The sequence below is a fragment of the Nasonia vitripennis genome, chromosome 3 (genome assembly GCF_009193385.2).
Source record: "Nasonia vitripennis strain AsymCx chromosome 3, Nvit_psr_1.1, whole genome shotgun sequence".
Lineage (NCBI taxonomy): Eukaryota > Metazoa > Arthropoda > Insecta > Hymenoptera > Pteromalidae > Nasonia > Nasonia vitripennis.
This window is the reverse complement of record NC_045759.1, coordinates 8624973-8643683: the sequence shown is the minus strand read 5'-3', so window position 1 is coordinate 8643683 and position 18711 is coordinate 8624973. Positions and strand designations below refer to the sequence as shown.

The 18711-nt window shown below is 44.5% G+C and overlaps 2 protein-coding genes across 11 annotated transcripts in view; one reads left to right on the top strand and one right to left on the bottom strand.

The window, feature by feature from the left end:
• LOC100121249 (tyrosine-protein phosphatase Lar) overlaps positions 1-18711 on the top strand; it is a 321079-nt gene that overhangs the window by 80209 nt on the left and 222159 nt on the right. The window lies entirely within an intron of this gene.
• Positions 15851-17090, bottom strand: LOC100121181 (poly(A) polymerase type 3-like). The gene has a single exon (XM_008215536.2). It carries the CDS (start codon positions 17088-17090, stop codon positions 16143-16145), a length of 948 nt encoding a protein of 315 aa, XP_008213758.1. The 3' UTR covers positions 15851-16142.

Sequence of the window (18711 nt, the reverse complement as noted above, 5' to 3'; positions counted from 1 at the left end):
AGAAATACGGGCTTGAAGGATGAGCGACGCGTTGTTTTTACGGAGGAGTAGCTCGCAATAAAAGAATCGTTCCTTGTTCGGCCCCTTGCATTAGTCGCATTAACGCGAGCTTGAATAGGTAAACAGGAGCGTATGTACGCTGACAGTCGCGCATAATAAGCAAATCGAAGCGATGCATGATATACACTGCAGCATAAGCCATAATCGCATCACGCGAGTGTACAGCGCGGGCCTCATATGTGTCGCTGATCAAAAACGGATACGCTATCGCGCATCCCATGATAGGCCCTTTGACTCTCGCGAAGAATGCACGATTGATTCGAACCGCGAATCTGCGAATGCGTGAAATTCGGAAGAATCGTCCTTCGATTATAAAACGAGAGATGGATATCCAGTTTTCGGTGCAAAAAACCATACTAGCTGATGCGAATGTAAATATACGATACGTGTCCCGCGGTGCGAAAAGAGAGGAACAAAGTCCGCTGGAATAGGGGCTATACATAGGATATGGAACAGACTAGTCTCGTGACACGGGGCGTCAGCTCGCTTTGCCAAGCGATTAGCCATCAATAAACCTGATTGATCACAAAGCGCGAGCACGCGCGCACTATAGCGGCCGATAATCCCTGGTACAGCGGCCGGCACATAGCCCGCTTAACTATTTAACCGGCCGCGGGGCCTGATCGAAGCTCCTAACTCATTCTCCAATCTCAACATGCCAGCCCAGGCCGCCGGACAACGTGCGTCCTGACTCATATGTCCGCAGGAGCTAAACCCGGAGCTTTCAGCTTGTTTCGCGACTCGGGAGCCGCGCACGTACGAATAGCTAACTAGATTTGATGCATTTTTCAAACTTGCGACGAGCTATCTTCGGACAGCCTCGTCGGGGCTGATCCGTGGGAGATGTTGCACGGCGGCCAAAGACGCGCGAGCGCTACCGATTCCGAGTTCCCAGGGAATAATCGCCTTGTCCGCGGTGCTCAAAGCTGCATCTTTTGCTACTGCTGCGCGCGTATCCGATTTCGCTGCATGATCGGATCAAAAACTCCGTATAAACGAGAGGACGGGACCGCACCGGTTCGTTTTCTCGCGCACCTGTTATACGGCGACGCTCGGAGATCAGTAGGATTTGCACCGGACAAATCTCTCTGTGTGCAGCTGGCAAGAGGCTCTGCAAGCTGCTTTGACCGGTAGGACGGATATCTTGTCTATAAACCATTGGGCTTCTCCGACTACTTCGCGGACGTTCGTGCAAGAGGGAAAAAACTCGCCGTTGTCCTCCCGAAGCTTCGAGCTTTTTCTCTCTCGAGTACCGAAAGCTCTTCAACCAAAAGTGGAGTCAAAGCGCGAACGATTAGCTTTTCTGCGCGCGACCCGCGAGAGCGACCTGTCCGACGTAACGAGTTTAAGTACTTGCGCGCGATATAACGCCTCTGACGCTAACTTGCGCAAGCTCATTTGCGCTGATGGTGTTTGCACTTGTTCGATTAGCTATACCCGACAGCGCGTGAACCGGAAAATACTTTGGAAATTCGCGTTTACGGATTTTCGCTCGTTCGAAAATATAACAAATATTTTGCAATTAAACCAACGAATCAGATTAAGCTCGCAAGCAGAAGAAATATTTCCTTGCCATAGCTTTGCCAGCGCTGCTGCAAGTGTAGATTTCCCGTCGCGCGTCGGCCTTCTCTCTCGTCAAAGCGCATCAGCTGAAAAGTCCGCGAAATCCCGCTCGTTACCGTGCTGGGGGCCGCGCGCTGCAGAGAGAGCTAGCCCCTAAACGCGCAGCGTCGACTCGCGTCCGAGTTTACGAGCTCCCGTATAACGCGCGACACCGGCGCGCGCCTGGGCAAATTCAATCGTCCGTTGCGGCGGCCACCGAGTCTTACAGAGCTAACAAATCAAAGTTACGACCGTTATAGCGTCGCTGCTGCTGCTATGCCCCTGCACACACACGCACGCGGACTTTTTCCAAGCTTCGTCGTCGTATAGATGTATAGAACTAATGGAGAAGCCCGCGCGACTCATTTCGCGGGGAAAAACAAGCGGTAACTTACACGATCGACACAGGGAAGGAGAAAAGGATTTTCTCGGCAGTTTCTTCAAGGCTCGCTACTTTTTCTTCTCTGCTATATATAAATCGCTGATGGAGTCTCTCCCGCCGCCGATTTTTCTCCTAAGTGGTACGCCGCGCTCTCGCTCGCGCTTGTTACATGTACGGCCGAACTTCGGGATTTATATCGCGAGCGAAAACAATTTTACGGGCGAAACGCGAGAGTAAGCCATGAAAATTCATGGTATTATTACACTCGCTGCGCTATTATACACATAATCAGCGACGACATCGGCGTCGTCGACGATGCTTTATTCCGATGACGATTTGTCATGTCAGCGGGAGAGAGAGAGAGAGGTAGGCGAGCGATTAGCGCATATAGTTCGACCGCGCGCGCGAAGGCAAGAGATAACCGGAGAGAACACGGGTTACAGACATTATGCGCGCGAGCTTATAAATCGCCATTTATAATCCGGTTTCCGTGTCCTCGTCCGGCGCCGTCGTTGCTCGCGGGATTATGTGCCGAGGCTTGTTTACACGCCGCGAAATACCTACGGCGCACGGAATAAAATACTTCGTCATGTCGCAACGACAGCCCACACCGCCGACCGGCCGCACCGCTGTGTGAAAGCTTGCGCGCGGGGGTGAGGGGATTTACGCGAATCGACGGCGGATCTGCGGATTCATGAGAAAGAGAGAGAGAGACTGGGTCAAAGTGATTTTGACTGTATATACGTGTATAGTTGACTCGAGCTTTTATTCCACCCCGGCGCGTGTCGTCTGGAAGTGAGGGCTTTTCTTTTCTGAAGTCGTTGGTCTTTCATTTGCGCTCGAATGCGTGTGCCTGATAGCGACGATCGAGAGGTTTATTCAATGCGGAGACAATCACTTCCAGTATTCTATTATATATATTTTTTGTTTTTAATTCTCTTTTTAAGCCAGGAGAGAGGGTGAGAGAGAGAGAGAGAGAGAGAGAGAGCTTTATGAAAAAAATGTGATAAATCTTGGCTAGAGAAGGTATATATAAAGGAATGCAAAGTAGTTAGGAGAGCGAATGACATTTTGGGGAAAATATCGAATAGCCCGAGGCAATATTGTGATACATCCGTATAATGTACGCGATCCGTGTTACGATATACGTACATCGTTGCGCGCTTTCATGCATAAGGCTAAAGAGTAAAGACCAAGCGCACGTTCCGGAGCCGCTTTGCGTGTTGACGTATAGAGTCCGTTTTGCAATTTTTAGGCCAATATTCTATTTCCCAACTTTATCCTCTACCAACTAGTCTGCGATGAACGTACGCTTGCTGAACTAGCTTAAGTATAATGAGGTATAAACAATGACGGTACAGCTTATGTGACGAAGTGTGATAGCAAAAATCTGGGATTCCCATATCGAGCGTTTTCTCCTGCAGAAATCTATAACCTATGTAGGCTTAAAAAGGACGTAAAACACGCAAAAATACGCACAGCTAGGGAAGTAAGTTATAAAGATTAATTAATTACAGGTTGCTCTACAGAATGAATGTAAACTTCCAAAAAGTTATCTGGTCGCAACAAGTTGACGAGTTTCAGCGACTATCTTATCCTATGATCGTAGTTCATTCCCCTCTCCGGAGATCCAGCTGACCGGTTTATTTCGAGTATCGGTGAAAAAACGCGTTTAACTTTAAATCCAGTGAAGTGCATCACGACGAGTAGGAAATTCATTCACGCTACGCGAAAGACCGCGACCAAATACGGAGAAAGAACAAGTGGTTGCGAAAAAGGTAAAGTGATTCTCTGCATAAAGCCACTCGAAATGCTTTCTCTCTCTCTCTCTCTCTCTCTCTCTCTCTCTCTCTCTCTCACTCGTTCTTTTGCGTCCTTCGCTCGTCGTAATCGGCCATTTCATTAGCGAAACAATTAAATCATAAGGAAAAGTAGGCCAAAGGAGAGCAAGAAAGCACGAGAGAGAGAGAGAGAGAGAGAGAGAGAGAGAGGCCTCAGCATACCACTATTGTCTTGACAGGCGTCCTTGGTAATTGCTCTGTGTAGAGAGCCGTGTTCTCCACTTTTCGTCTCTTCTCTCTGGCGTGTCGGTTATACGCTCGCTGCAGCGAAGCAAAATATTACGAACGGGAATAAAATTAAACTGTTTGACGCGCGTCAGAGTGAAGAACGAGCTGCTCTGGGGTGCTGTTGTTGCGCTTGACAAATTTTCCAAAGCGGATCGATCCGAGTCTTGATATCATCTGCGAAATGTGTGTGTGTGTGTGTATGATACAGGGCTATTTTGAAACTCGTTGAAAGATTACGTTAAAGCGTTGGAAACGATTCATAATTGCAGTTATTAAAATGTGCTCTTAAAATACCGAGGAAATTTGAGCTACATTTTAAGATTCAACATCCAATCAAATCACCAATTACTTCCATTAATAAGCGCGATGACGTCGATTGAAAAGTATTTTCGAAAATTCTCCAGGCTAATTGTTCATTCGATCAGAGTTTAATTTTTCCGCCAAACTGCCGAATTAATCCCCGCCTTAAAAAATCCAAATTTGATTTTCAATAAAAGAAGAGATAAAACTCAATTGTCTCTTATATTGGCTCGGAGATCCCAAATCGACTTTCCACGTCTCAATCGAATCCTGACGCGCAACTCGCTCACCACAGCGAGAGAAAAAGCGAGAGAGGGAAGAGAGAACAGAGCACGCGTAGCTTTTTTATATGCTTCGCGGCTGACCAAATACGGACGCGACTACTGCTCTGCTGCTCTTTTGAACGAGATTACGCGAGAACGAGTGCAGGAGGGAGGGAGGGGGGACGAGATATAGAGCCTGAGAGAGCAGAAGCTAGCCAGCGTTAATTGTAACGAGTTATACCGAGTTTGCGCAAACGCTTCGCGCGATCTCTACAGCCTCCGGTTGAGCGGTCGTATATAACTTTTTAATTTCGGTCTCCGACACCGATTTATCGACTACTTTTTTTTCTTTTCCTTCGTTTTCCACGCGCTTTTTTGTTCAATCGACTTATCGCGTGTTATTTTCTTTTTAATCAAGTGGCGCGGTAGCGCCACGAAGGCGAGTTTGAGAAGCAGACGAAGCCGCGGGGCCCGTGACACTATTTACTTCTATATTAATGTTCGGATTTTTCATGATAGAGAAAAAAATGCTTATTGTTACTGTTCGTAAGATTTTTTGGCTTATTAGTATGTTTTCTGAGCTAAACAAGTTAGCCACAAGAAGTGTAGGAGCGTGAAGTTGGCCGCAAAGCTATATACAGATGAGAATTGCTTTCTCAAGAAAATATAATAATATATTACGATATTTTGAATTACGAGGTTGCCAGTCTGTGTTTCGGAGCTGTAACAGTAACTAGCTTGCCAGGGTAGCCGATGACAAGGTCTAGGTGGCGCGCTCTGTGGTTTTTTGTGTCTAGGTGTAAACATCATTCGAGGAACGTGTCTAGAGGTACAGGGTGGCCGATGACGAGGTCTGGGTAGTTCGCACCGTGGTTTTTTGGTGTCTAGGTGTAGAAATAATTCGAGGGTGATGTATATCAGAACAATCTTGCCCGTTGATTTATGAATAAACAAATAAACAAATAAACAATCAGTGATTTCATCTTAGTAATAAAAATGTTACAAAAAAGCTGTGGTCGAATGGTGCTAAAGATGCTTATATTTTATTTATACGACTTTGAATATGTAATACTCTAAACAATTTAAAAAAAAGGATTGTAATATCTACTTATAGTGTTTGTATGACGTTCTAATATATATAAAAAGAAAATTTAGTTGTTCACCAATAAACAAAATGAAACGGGCATGGCAAGTGACGTAGTAATTATCTTGAGAGTTGTTCTTTGCTTCATTACGATTAAATATAATAAACTTGACTTTGTTTGATTGATCTTAGTTCTTTTCTATCTGTAATTTTGTTGCAAAATATATCAAACTCGCCTAACCTTTTACTTTTTTAAGAGTTAATTTTTTTTTAGAGATCGTACGTTTCATTCCGGTCTGAATGCCGCTGCGCTTGTGTACACCAAAGCGAAATTTCACAATAAAGGCGATGCGCTTTTGAAACGTCGTACTTTGCGAGTGGCTTCAGTGACGAACGTAGCATAGCATTTCGATCGTTTTTTTCTTCTCAACAAACGCGCATTCATGAGCGCAAATTAAAATTTCCATCGCGCTACGGATGCAGCGTCATTCGTCGAGCCGGAATTTCCATATCCAGCTCATTTTTCAGTTCCAGAGCCGAGTCAAAACTAGGTCAGAGCTGAAAAAGCAATTCGCCTGTTATTTGCCGATCCCAGGGCTCGATCGGCGTCGTTACAGTAAACAAAATCGAGCATTCCAGCTTTCGCAAAACACATCGCCGATTCCAATGATGATGCATGACCATTAGAGGGGGGAGGGGAAATCATTAGGAATGCAGGGGGGTAGCGATACTGCGTGTGATTTCATCAATAGCGCGCGCTCAGAATTCCTCGAGCCAAAACGCGCAATGCACACGAAGCGCTATCAAAGCGCAGTCGTGGCGCCCATCGTTTCTCGAGCGCTTTTGCTTCGAATAGGTACAAGCCCGTATTATCGGGGAAGCCTGGCTGCGGCTCGCTTTTGTTGCCAGAATTAGCGAAAGCCCAAGTATAGGCTGCGCGTATGTGCATGCGTATCGAAGGAAGACTGTAATGCTGGTAAAGCTGAAATGTCGGCAATTGAACTCAGAGAGGGTATATTTTAAAACATGAATATGTGAATATTAGAAGCGAAGCGTCTAGACGTAATCCATAATGAAATCTTGCACGAGGTAATGTACGTAAACAAGACGTTCCAACATTCATGCACACCTCGGGAATGCTTGTCGCGAGCATAGAGCGTATGAATAATAGAAAAAGAAACAGCAAGAATTCTATACACGCAGGACGATTAAAAAGAGAGAGCGCGAAGTATATATCCTCGAGCGCCGGCTGTACCGGAGAGATAATTTTCGCCGTCAGAAGTAACGCCGCGCTTTTTGCTCAAAGTCCCGCATGACTCCCTTCGCTTCCCGCGGATATCTTCTTTGTTTCCTCTTCTCGTAACTCTTCCTCGGAGATAAAAAAAAATCCCATACACATACCGCGCCCGGATGAGAAACAAGGATATTATAAAACCGAATAATTCGAACTCGTCCTCCTCGCGATCGAAGCCAATCGGATAATGCAAAGTATACTCCTCCGGTATAAGAGCTTCACCGCCGAGCAAGTTTTCGTCTCACGTATAATATTGGCCTCGGCGCAAAATCACGTAACGTTCATTTGCAGAGCGCGCGCGCGCGGCTTAATTGACTCGTAAACTTCGGGAGGAGACTCGGCGCGGAGCTTGCAATCGGCCTGCGCAATCTCGCTAACTGCGCCTGTACGTCTATACGTAGATGCATACGGATGTGCATACACACACACACACACACACACAAACACGCATAGGTCATATAGGTGGAATCGGCCGACGTTTAGCGTCAACCACGGTCACGATGTCGGGAGCGAAACCTGAGATGATTCAGGCCTGCGGAGACGCATTCGCCTCTCGTACGAGCTGCTGATATATGTACAGGGAAATGTGTGCTTTTGACAGATGTACGCGCTTGTTACGCAGTACGATGGGGAGATTGCGTTTTAGAGGGTATTTGATAGAGTTCTGTTATTTCTCGTTTGTTGTGAGTAAACGTTAATGCATATAGATGTGGAAAAAGTTCGTAGAGCCCCCGGATACCCTATACGGACTAAGTATTCTGTAGCCATATCTATTATATTTCTTCTTAAAGAAATTTCAGTGCACAGAATTTCCGCACTCGGCATTTTTATACAAGTGAATATCTTTTAAAGAGCCTCGGGTGTGTTCTTGTCTGCGGTTTGCTGTAATACGAACTTGCAGCAAAATTGTAGAAGTTTTTTCGCATACACTTGCAAACTGCCGGTGTTTTCATTTATACATTTATTAATTTAGAGTAAAAAGTTTATCAAGTGGCGCGGTAGCGCCACGAAGGCGAGTTTGAGAAACAGACGAAGCCGCGGCGCCCGTGACACTATTTACTTCTATATTGGTGTTCGGATTTTTCATGATAGAGAAAAAAATGCTTATTGTTACTGTTCGTAAGATTTTTTGGCTTATTAGTATGTTTTCTGAGCTAAACTATGATTTCCAACAAAAATATTAGTGCAAAGGCTGCTTATTTTTATAATATGCGAGTGTATAATCCACAAATGCTAAAATTACGTTTTTCTTCTTCAGCCCGAAATGTGAAAGGACCGTTAAGTTAGCCGTAAGAAGTGTTAGGAGCGTGAAGTTGGCCGCAAAGCTATATACAGATGAGAATTGCTTTCTCAAGAAAATATAATAATATATTACGATATTTTGAATTATGAGGTTGCCAGTCTGTGTTCTGGAGCTGTAACAGTAACTAGCTTGCCAGAGTAGCCGATGACAAGGTCTAGGTGGCGCGCTCCGTGGTTTTTTGTGTCTAGGTGTAAACATCATTCGAGGAACGTGACTAGAGGTGCAGGGTGGCCGATGACGAGGTCTGGGTAATTCGCACCGTGGTTTTTTGGTGTCTAGGTGTAGAAATAATTCGAGGGTGATGTATATTAGAACAATCTTGCCCGTTGATTTATAAATAAACAAATAAACAAATAAACAATCAGTGATTTCATCTTAGTAATAAAAATTTTACAAAAAAGCTGTGGTCGAATGGCGCTAAAGATGCTTATATTTTATTTTTACGACTTTGAATATGAAATACTCTAAACAATTTAAAAAAAAGGATTGTAATATCTACTTATAGTGTTTGTATGACGTTCTAATATATATAAAAAGAAAATTTAGTTGTTCACCAATAAACAAAATGAAACGGGCATGGTAAGTGACGTAGTAATTATCTTGAGAGTTGTTCTTTGCTTCATTACGATTAAATATAATAAACTTGACTTTGTTTGATTGATCTCAGTTCTTTTCTATCTGTAATTTTGTTGCGGAATATATCAAACTCTCCTAACCTTTTACTTTTTTAAGAGTTAATTTTTTTTTTAATTTCACTTTTTATCATCAGTCCTTGTATTAAATTAAAAAGTTATCCTCTTATATAAATAAACTCTTTTTCAACGATCGAAAATTAAAAAATAAACGACGCTTCAAGATCTCTTCTGCTTCCAGCAGTTCTCTAAACTTTAATAGTTTTATAAATCCGTTAATCGCACGATGCAACTTAAAAACAGCAAAATTTAAAATAATTCAAGACCCATCCAACCAAGTTATCATTCCGTCAAAAGGAGGCACGTATTGCGAGTAACCTCTTACCCGTTGACGTATACGATAAAACGTATACTGGCCCCTCTATCTCTCTTTTTCCCGCAATGCGAGTCATAGGTATCGTGCGTCCATATTGGAATTCGACGCAGGAGAGCCGTCGCAGCGAGAAGAAATACCAAGAGAGAGAGAGAGAGAGAGAGAGAGTCCACGGAAAGGTATGCGCGCCGGCGAGTTCGATCGAGCGTCACCGTATAGACTAGTCGGATTTTAATTAAAAAAAGGACAAAGCTGCGCAATGGCGAGAGCGGCAAACAAAAAAAAAAAAATACGAGATGGCGCTGCAGCAGCAGAAGCAGCAGCGGCAACGTATATTAAAATTTCATCCGCCCCATGCGGTCCGAGCGCTTGATTGTTGCGGGGGCCGCGAGCGCGTTGATCCACCGAGATTTTTATTGCGCACATGCGCGCGCGCCCGGGCTTCTCTGTCTGCTACTGCGCGTTGCCATAAATATGCAGTTGTTGTCGAAATTATTATATAGTGAAGTTGGCCGGGCTGGTGTATTTTGGGGAACTTTTATAAATGAGCGAATGAAAAATTTAGAAAAGTTTAGAATATCACAGCAGAAAAATCGCGCGCGACATCCAGGAAGTGGATCAGCATGAAATTTTCGTAATTAACTTCTGGAATCTAAAACTTTTACTTTAGTCGAACGAAACGTGCTCGAGAATTTTAAAAATAAACGCGACGGAGATCCGTCTAAAAAAATGCCAAAAGGCGGGCCACGAAATCCAATCCCCATCTCGTTAGGCGAAACGCAAGCAGCGAGAGAGAGAGAGAGAGAGAGCGAGAGAGAGGGGCGAGGGGACCATACTTTCGCACAGATAGAAAGCGTCTTCTTCCCCGCGCAGTTGGCTCTCGGTTATCTCGCTCATAAGCCAGGTCCTCGTCATCAAGCTTGCGGGCGCAGACAATAGACGACACGCGACTATAGCCTCTCCTTTGAGACTGCACACGAAAGATGCAATACACGAGCGGAAATGCATAGTTGTTCCTCGCGGAGACTGAGCAAAAGAGAGTGAGAGAGAGAATGCTTTCATCGTAAGCGAGAGAGAAGGAAAAATTCACGGAGAGAGAGGGTCGCTCTTTGTCAACGCGGAACAGGCTTTCAGTCGTCCCTCTCTCTCACTCTCTCTCTCTCTCTCTCTCTCTCTCTCTCTCTCTCTCTCTCTATCTCTCTCTCTCGCCTCAATCGATGCGAATGGTGCAGGGGCTGGTGGGCTAAGAGAAAAAGGCTTTAAGATTGCCTATGGTAACTCGCGCGAACGAGAAAATAGTGACGCTCTGTCCCGTACGCGCGCGCGATATTGCCAACTTCCTCTCTTATCTCGCTTTTTCTCTCGCGCGCGTGTGTGTGCGCACACACTCCTTTACTCTCGACCGCGTTTCTATTTTCGCCCCTTATTCTCCCGCGCCCTTTTCTGCGGCCAACCTCTTTTCAAAAGCCCTTATCCACCTTTATCTCTGTTGTTTCTTTCTTATAAAGGCGCGATATCTTTCTCTCTCTCTTGCGTTTGGCGCCTCGGCTGTATCGATTTCGTTTCGCGGTTCTACTGCCCGTAAAGATTAGCTCGGCGATGGCGATCGATCGACTTGCTGCTTTGCTGTACGAATATTAATTTCCGTCTGAGAGCCGCTGCTGCTGGGGTTTGTTTTATTTACGCCGCCGAAAGTGGCCGCGATTATAAATTCCGCGCGCTCGCGTTATTTATTCCGTTGTGCACGCGCTGGGGCACAGGACGCCGCGCGCAGTCATTAATCATCTTACGGGGGTCTCCTTTGTTCCTAATAATGGCATTGTCTATATTTCGCGAGTAGCGCGGATTCGTGGAAAGATAATTATTTTGTGTCCTCGTCGAGAGAGAAAAGCTGAGAAAATCGCGAAGATATATATATATATACACGCTACTCTCTGATAAAAGAGTAAAGCCCGGCTGATATAACAATTCTCCGCTGCGCGGAGGAAACAAATTTGAAAGCCGCCTACCTCTCTTTCTCTCGGTATTCGAATCGCTCGGGAGTACATAGACCCGTGGAATAGAAGCCCGCTGTACAGGATCGCGCGTACGAAAGCGAATCTAGAAAGTTTAATCAAGTTCGCGAAGCTCTCTCTGCCACGTTGCGCAGAATACGCCGGTCGGCTAATACGCGATGACACTTGCTGCAGTCACGCGATATAGTTTTGCTGGGTTCGATGCAATATCCGATGCGGGGAATCTTGGATGTCGATGCTGGGGATCGGATTTTTTTAAAAAAGTTTTTCGGTCGGTATACGCACGATCCTGGCGGGAAATTCGAATTTTTTCCACCGACATTAGGGTGGACCTTCTCGGAAAAACTATGATGTGTATAAAACTAAATTATGTCTAATCCAGCGCAAATGCGCGACGCGTAGCAGGGAAATTTCGAGTTGAAATCTCAAAAGGAACGCACGTGTGACTATCGCGAGAGCTACTTCCTTTATCCCAGAAATGGAGGCGAAACAAAGAGAGCTTGTCTTTGGGGGATATATCGCGCCGACGGAAATTTCTCTCCCACACACTACTGTGTGTCTCGTAACAGGGGCTCACTCTCCCTGGCTTTCTCTCTGGATCTCTCCTTCTCTCCAGCATATTTATGTGTGTGTGTGTGTGTCTATATATATATATATATATATATATATATATATATATATATATATATATATATATATATATAGGTGAGAAGCGGATGAAGTGGCCGCGTCCGCTCTCGGGAAGGTAATACTCCGTCGAAAAAATATTCGTCCCGCGGGAGAGATCGCTTTCGAGGATTGCCCTCGGCATATAGATACGCGCGAGCAGCCGACGGAGACTGCGGCCAACAGCTTCTTTTTTCCTCGCTTTCTCTGGAGTATTTCAAAAGGGAGAGAAGCGGAGTGAGAGAGAGAGAGAGAGAGAGAGAGAGAGAGAGAGAGAGAGAGACAGAGAGAGAGATACAGCGATCGTCGATGCGGAAAATTCTCTCCCACATGCGCGCGCGGGAAATTGACCGCGAAAATGAAAAGGAGCGATTTTTCCCTCTTCCTCCTCCTCCTCCACCGAGAGTGACGTAAAACTTTGCACGTCGTAGTTGAGAGATTGTGTCGCGCGAGAATTTTCAGCGAGAAAGCAGTTTCTCAAAAAAGTCCGAGGAGGGATCACAATTTTGTTTTCTTGGAAATAAGTGCTTTTCCACACACAGCCAGTATTTCAGCGCTCGGAGTGAAATTTTAAAGGAATAATGGGCTTCCGTCCGCTAGAGAGCGAGCAGCTTGTCGCTCGCTATAACGGTAAAAAGCAAAGGGGCCGTATGGCGAGCTTCCGATGCGTGTTACCCAACACGTCGGTACACGCGTTAATTAACGTCGTTTGCCTGAAACACGCGAAGGGCTAGGCTCTTGTCGAGGCTCGAGCACTTTCGACGAAATCCTATTGTTTTGTTACTGATCGGGCGTGAATCGCCAGTGGATAATGCGCGATCTTGATACCCGTTATTAATTGATCGATGCATCGACTTTTGTGGGTTTTTTTTTCTTATTGAATACATAGTGTCGCTCGATTTCGGTCAATATTTTTCAAAAATTCAACGGCTGTTTTTCACTCGCTTTTGGAAAATATCTTTCAAACGAATATTGCTATGAAAAAAATAACAAATCTTCCTGTCGTCACCCTGTTTTTCGAATCGCTGTATTTGTTGAAAAACACACGCTCGTACGGTTCTGTTGAGCTATCGTTTTCAATTGAGAAGTACAACACGACACGACTTTCATTTTTAAAACAACGATGAAATTGCAGCTTAAGAAAAGTAGATGAAAATCAAACGGACGAGTATCTCGGGCCTCTATAAAAACGCACCACTTCATTAAGAGCAAAGAAAAATAAAACATAAACAAATAAAGCGCCTTAGAAAATAGGGTTGCGTAGAGGCGAAACGCCAGGGAAACGCAGGTCCCTCTAGCGAGTGAAAAGTAACGAGCAGTGGACAGGGAAACGTTTGTAAAAGCCCGAGAGTTGAGCGCAGGAAGCTGAAACCACGTTTCATAAAGGGGGAGCAAGTACCTACGGACTAGCGCAATAATCGCGGCGCAACTCCCCTCTCGCTTTCTCTCTCTCGCTCGTGCGCGCGCACGGAATGCATGGAATAATTGCGGGCATGAATCGCGACGCCGAAGCTACAGCCCCGCGAGACTTAAGCTCGCGCTCGCGCAATCATAAAATATAATTTCCAGCCTCTCGAGCTTTCCGTAAGCGCGAGCTTATTATGCCCGCACCGCGCTTGCCGAGCATTTTTAAGCTTCTTTATTTCGGACATTGCGTATAGCTGAGCAGTGCGGCCTCGTTCCGACTCTTTAACACGCGCTCTCCCTCTCTCCTTCACTCTCTTCTCGCTAAATGGGACGAACAATTCCCGAGTTATATCGCGCGCGTCTGAGCTTTAATTTGGGAGAGCGAAATTTTTCTCTTGGATATTTTCGAATACTTTACGTACGCGCCGAGCAGCGATTTCCTTCCGCGCTAAAAGCCGCTCGTTAAATTTTCGAAAGAACGACGATCCGTAATTAGCTTCGAAGTGTATATAGAAGGGAGAAATATGAAAGAGCCCCGAGGCACAGAGCGCGCAGCGTAAACGAACGTCGGCGGTTTCATCAATAAAGTAGCTGCTGCTGCTGCTGCTACGCAGCCCAGCATCTTTTTTTTAAGACCCTTTAATGCACTACCGCGGACGATAATTTCCATTGAGTCAGCTTAATAGCGCGAGAGAAGCTTTGTGAGCACACGGGGGCCGTACCGAAGAGAGAGAGAGAGAGAGAGAGAGAGAGAGAGAGAGAGAGAGCTTTACTCTCCGGGAGGCGAGTTTGTTCAACTACAGTTTTTAATTTCGAGAGGAGAAGTATGTGCGTGCGGTTGAGTTGTAAAAAGCCTTTCAACTTTTTTCCTACGGGAAGTGTACGTATGTACATCGTGTGTATACAGGAGAGTTTTTCTTACATTTATAGCGGTGGAATCTACTTATCCGCTGAAACGCAATCTCTTAGCCGCGGGGAGTGAAATACTGTTATCCGAAAACGCGCGCGCGCGATCGTTTGAAAAGCCCGCGCATTTCGGTGCATGGAATAAATAGAAAAGCTCTCGCGGTACACGGATAAGTGCTGCTGCTGCACCTCGGCGGTAAAATTATATTTTCAATCTCAACAGCGGAATTACGAAGCGACCCGCCGCTGTAAAGATTCTTCTGATAAAGCGCTCCGCAGTTTTTTTTTCGTGAAAAAAGAGAAATTCGTGCGTGTCTTCCATATAGTATCGATTCACCGTAAACTTCCAACCCATTCGACGAAAACGAAAAAAACCCGCACGATTTCCAAATGCTTACACGTGTACACGAGAGTGTATGTAGGACAAGAGGGTGCGACTAGAGTTCTTGGAAATTAGCCGCGACTCGAACGGTGAATCAGTTCTCGTCATTACACAGCGACGATTTGCCAATCGGCCGTAGCGATTTGTTGACCAGACAAAACTTGGCCCTTCGCACGTCTGACAATTTCTCTATTTTTCTGGCCCACGGCCAAGCTAAGCTTTTGAGCCTCGCGAGAGTGGCTCTCCTCGCTTTTACCTCAAACTCGATAGACGTGTCTTGTTAGGTAGGGAAGTGGAAGGGGGAGTGGATATATAAGAAATCAATATATAGCGAGTTCTAACCGATAATTGCTCGATCGACGTACGAGCACTTTTGGCTTTTATTGTTTTGCTCGAGCGGTTACGTGGCGGGAGTATTTCTTTTACGTATACAGGCGGTGCAGGCTCGTTGCGGAGAGCAATGAAAATTACCGGTAGTCGCTGTTATGCGATGTTTCTGGTGCTTTTTCGCGATGAGGTTTGCCAAGATGAGATTGGAAAGACTGAGTAAATATATTGTATGTAAATATAGAGCGTTGCGGCATTTTTAATACAATTGATACATTTTTTCTCCCTCCTTATCCTGCTTAGAGGAATGCGCAGGGGTGGTCGTAACCTCTTGCTGAGGGCCTCGTTGCGTGACTCACCCTCTCGTTCTCCAGCCAACGCAGCCCTCTCTACGACCTCAGGGCACCATCAGAGCAACGGCACGCCACGTTTCGAACTCGCGTTCTATCGCAACGCCACCAGGTGACCTTCATTTGGCACCAGGAGCCTCTGCTCCCTTGTGAGGTCTAAAGCCTCGTCGGATTTCCCAGCATAAGGTGGAGCTGCATATGGCGCCGGGAGCTTATCTTCCTCGTGAGATCAAGAAGCCTCGTGAAGTCGCAAGACGATCGCCTTGCGTCCGTGCGGTGTGAGAGGGCGCGCCCCGGGGAGAACAGGCCCCTTTCTCGGCATCCGACTCCGTGCACCAACTTACGGTTGATACACGCATTCATTTATACCTGCAAACGCGCACGCATTGCCCCAACATCCTATGCCTACAATGGTTTGCGTAGGTCCTACGCTGGCGCGCTACACTGTACATACCTCGTGCAGCCTAATCTATCACCCAAATCTCGCATACCGCAAACCTCTATGTGCATCGCTATTTTCGGGGAAGCAAGTTTCTAGGAACACTGTTATCTTTTAATCCCGTCGTCGTCGTTACCGCCCGTTTGTATCGAGTGATTTTTATTGCCTGCATCATTTACACACCGTGTTTTCGGAACGGCTTTTCTTCTGGGACGCGCTTTATGACCGGTCCCTTTCTAATTGCGGGCCCCTGGGTTTTCCCCGGCCCGAGCCCTCCATAAAACTATTTTAATCCGATTTTTTCACCCGAGGATCCCACACTTGCAAGCCTAAATCAACATTTTTAATAGATTTTAGTAGCACTGGTCTTGGCCACTCCCATATTGAGAAGATCAGGAAAAATTTCTCTATTAAAGTTGCTGGGGCAGCATTTGGATACAGCTGACACGTTCGTGCGACTAATATTGCCCACGAAACGCCACCTAAATAACCTAAAACGTTACTGTAAATTCCGTTATTTTTGGCCCACAATTTGATGGCCTTCAAAGTTAGCCTGAAGTTTTCTAAATTCGGCACTGATTGCAGTATTTCTTCCGTCACTCGACAACCATTTAGACTTCTGACACACTTCTGATCCAAGTATTTCAATAACCTGTCGTCCGTAAGATCCATTGGATCTGGAAGTTTTGTTCCTTGTAATTGAGCAAAGAGCATATCAATCTCAATACCATCGAAATTCATCTTAATGACAGGTACGAATGCTTCTTCTATAGCTCTCAAATCTTTTACTTCTTTTTGAGATTTTAACAACTCAAAAAATGTAGAGAAATATTCTTTTCTATTTATATATCTCGGTACGACACACAAGGCATCGATATCTGCACCTTTATGATGAACTCCTAGTTGATAAGATCCAAATGTACAGACCTTACCTCTGATTTGATCTAAGAAATGAGAAGGGAAATTGTTTCCCGCACATGCGTTATAAACCCATTGCTGTACTAAAGCATCAAGTTTTCTGATCACGTCTGCTCTGTGCTTCATTTCTTCCTGTGACTCAAAAATCTGGTGCAGTTTTAGAACATCCTCAAGTTCATTCGTTCTACGGAGATCACTAGGATTTGGTCCATCCAAGCTGATAGCTGAGGTAAGGCCGACAATTTTTCGTGCTTCCGTATGCGACTGCAACGGCGCTTTACGGCTCCTGATCGAATAATTTGCTCGGAATTTCCACATATTGACGATTACGTACAATACTTTTAACTGAACAGATGATAGAAAGCGACTCACAAGTCCAATTGCTCTGGTTGATGTTGCTCTGCTGACTCTCCCGTTCTAACTGAGTCACTTGATCCCTTGCGCGTGGCGCTTGGGTTAGGTTCCCCCAGTCTACGGCGACTCGAAGCGCCGCCTGTCGGCAGCATCGTCTACCCAGTGCTCCACCTGTTGGTAGCATCGTCTACCTAGTGCGGCGAATAAGTCTCCAACGAAAAGGAACTAGTGCTATTTTGCAATAAACAAATAATCACTTGTTTCAACCAAAGAAAAATTGTATTACAATTTTTAGGTATTCTCGAATTGAAATTATTCTTGCACATTTTCTTATGAAATGCATATTTTTTCAAAAAAAAATCATTAAACTTCAACAACTTATGGAAAAAATAAAGTTTAGTGAATTGTCATTCGAAAAGTATGCACTCTAGAAAAAAAACCACTGTTAATTCTTTGCCACGTAGCTTCCTCCCACAAAATTTTTAGTTCCAGTAGATATCGTTCAAATATACAGTATATTGATGATTTTCAAAATACTTTCAATCTTAATCTAAAACTAAAAAACAAGAACCCTAAGCACCAAATCTATTTACCCAAGATTTGAATATCATGCGTGAATATTAATACATCCGATTAACTTCAATCTACCTACCCCATGCACAGCCAGATGCGAATGAAAAAATAATGTACTAAACTTAAATCTCCTAAAACCTTCTACACCAGGCACAGCGAGTTGGTAACATAAAGCGAAAATATTAAATCCTAAGTACATAAGCCCACGCAAAAATCAAAATACAAAATCCTAATCCTGATCTAAATCAATTTACCTAATACGTAGAGAGATAAAAATATAAAATTTTTAAATATGTTGGCACGTTGTAGGAAGACGAGCGAGCGCACCTACCCTATGCAGCCTTGTTAAAACTATTGACATTAAATTTTTCATTAAATTTTATGTAAAGATTTTAAACTATTACATTTAAAATTTTATTGATTTATGTAAGATTTTAAAATTACAACATAAAATTTGATGTGGAATTTAATGCAATTATTTTTAACGAGCAAAAAGAGATTGACTAAGAAAATATTTTTTTTAAATACGTCGGCATATCGAAGGGAGGCGAGTCAGAGAGAGAGAGAGAGAGAGAGAGAGAGAGAGAGAGAGAGAGAGAGAGAGAGAGAGAGAGAGAGAGAGAGAGAGAGAGAGAGAGAGAGAGAGAGAGAGAGAGGATAATATTAACTAAGATGATAATATCATCTATGGAGAATAATTTAGCAAGAGTTTGGCAATCTAAAACCAAAACTCTAGCTGTGTGAGGTTGGTAGGTTTAGGAATTTTGGTTTTTGATGCTACTTTCACGCTCGCTCGCCTCTTTTTAATATGCTGACGTATTTGAAATAATATTTTACGACTCAAACTCTTACTGAATGGGGTAGGTTGGTTTAAGGATTTTAGTTTTTTATTGCAGTCTTGCGCTCGTTCGCCTTCCTTCAACGTGCAGACAAATTCAAAAATTTTATATTTCTGTCTCTCTACGTATTAGGTAAATTGATTTAGATCAGGCTTAGAATTTTGTATTATGAT

Bases quoted from the DNA above. Each gene is read 5' to 3' on its own strand.
- LOC100121181 (XM_008215536.2), bottom strand. From the start codon at position 17,090: ATGTGGAAATTCCGAGCAAATTATTCGATCAGGAGCCGTAAAGCGCCG.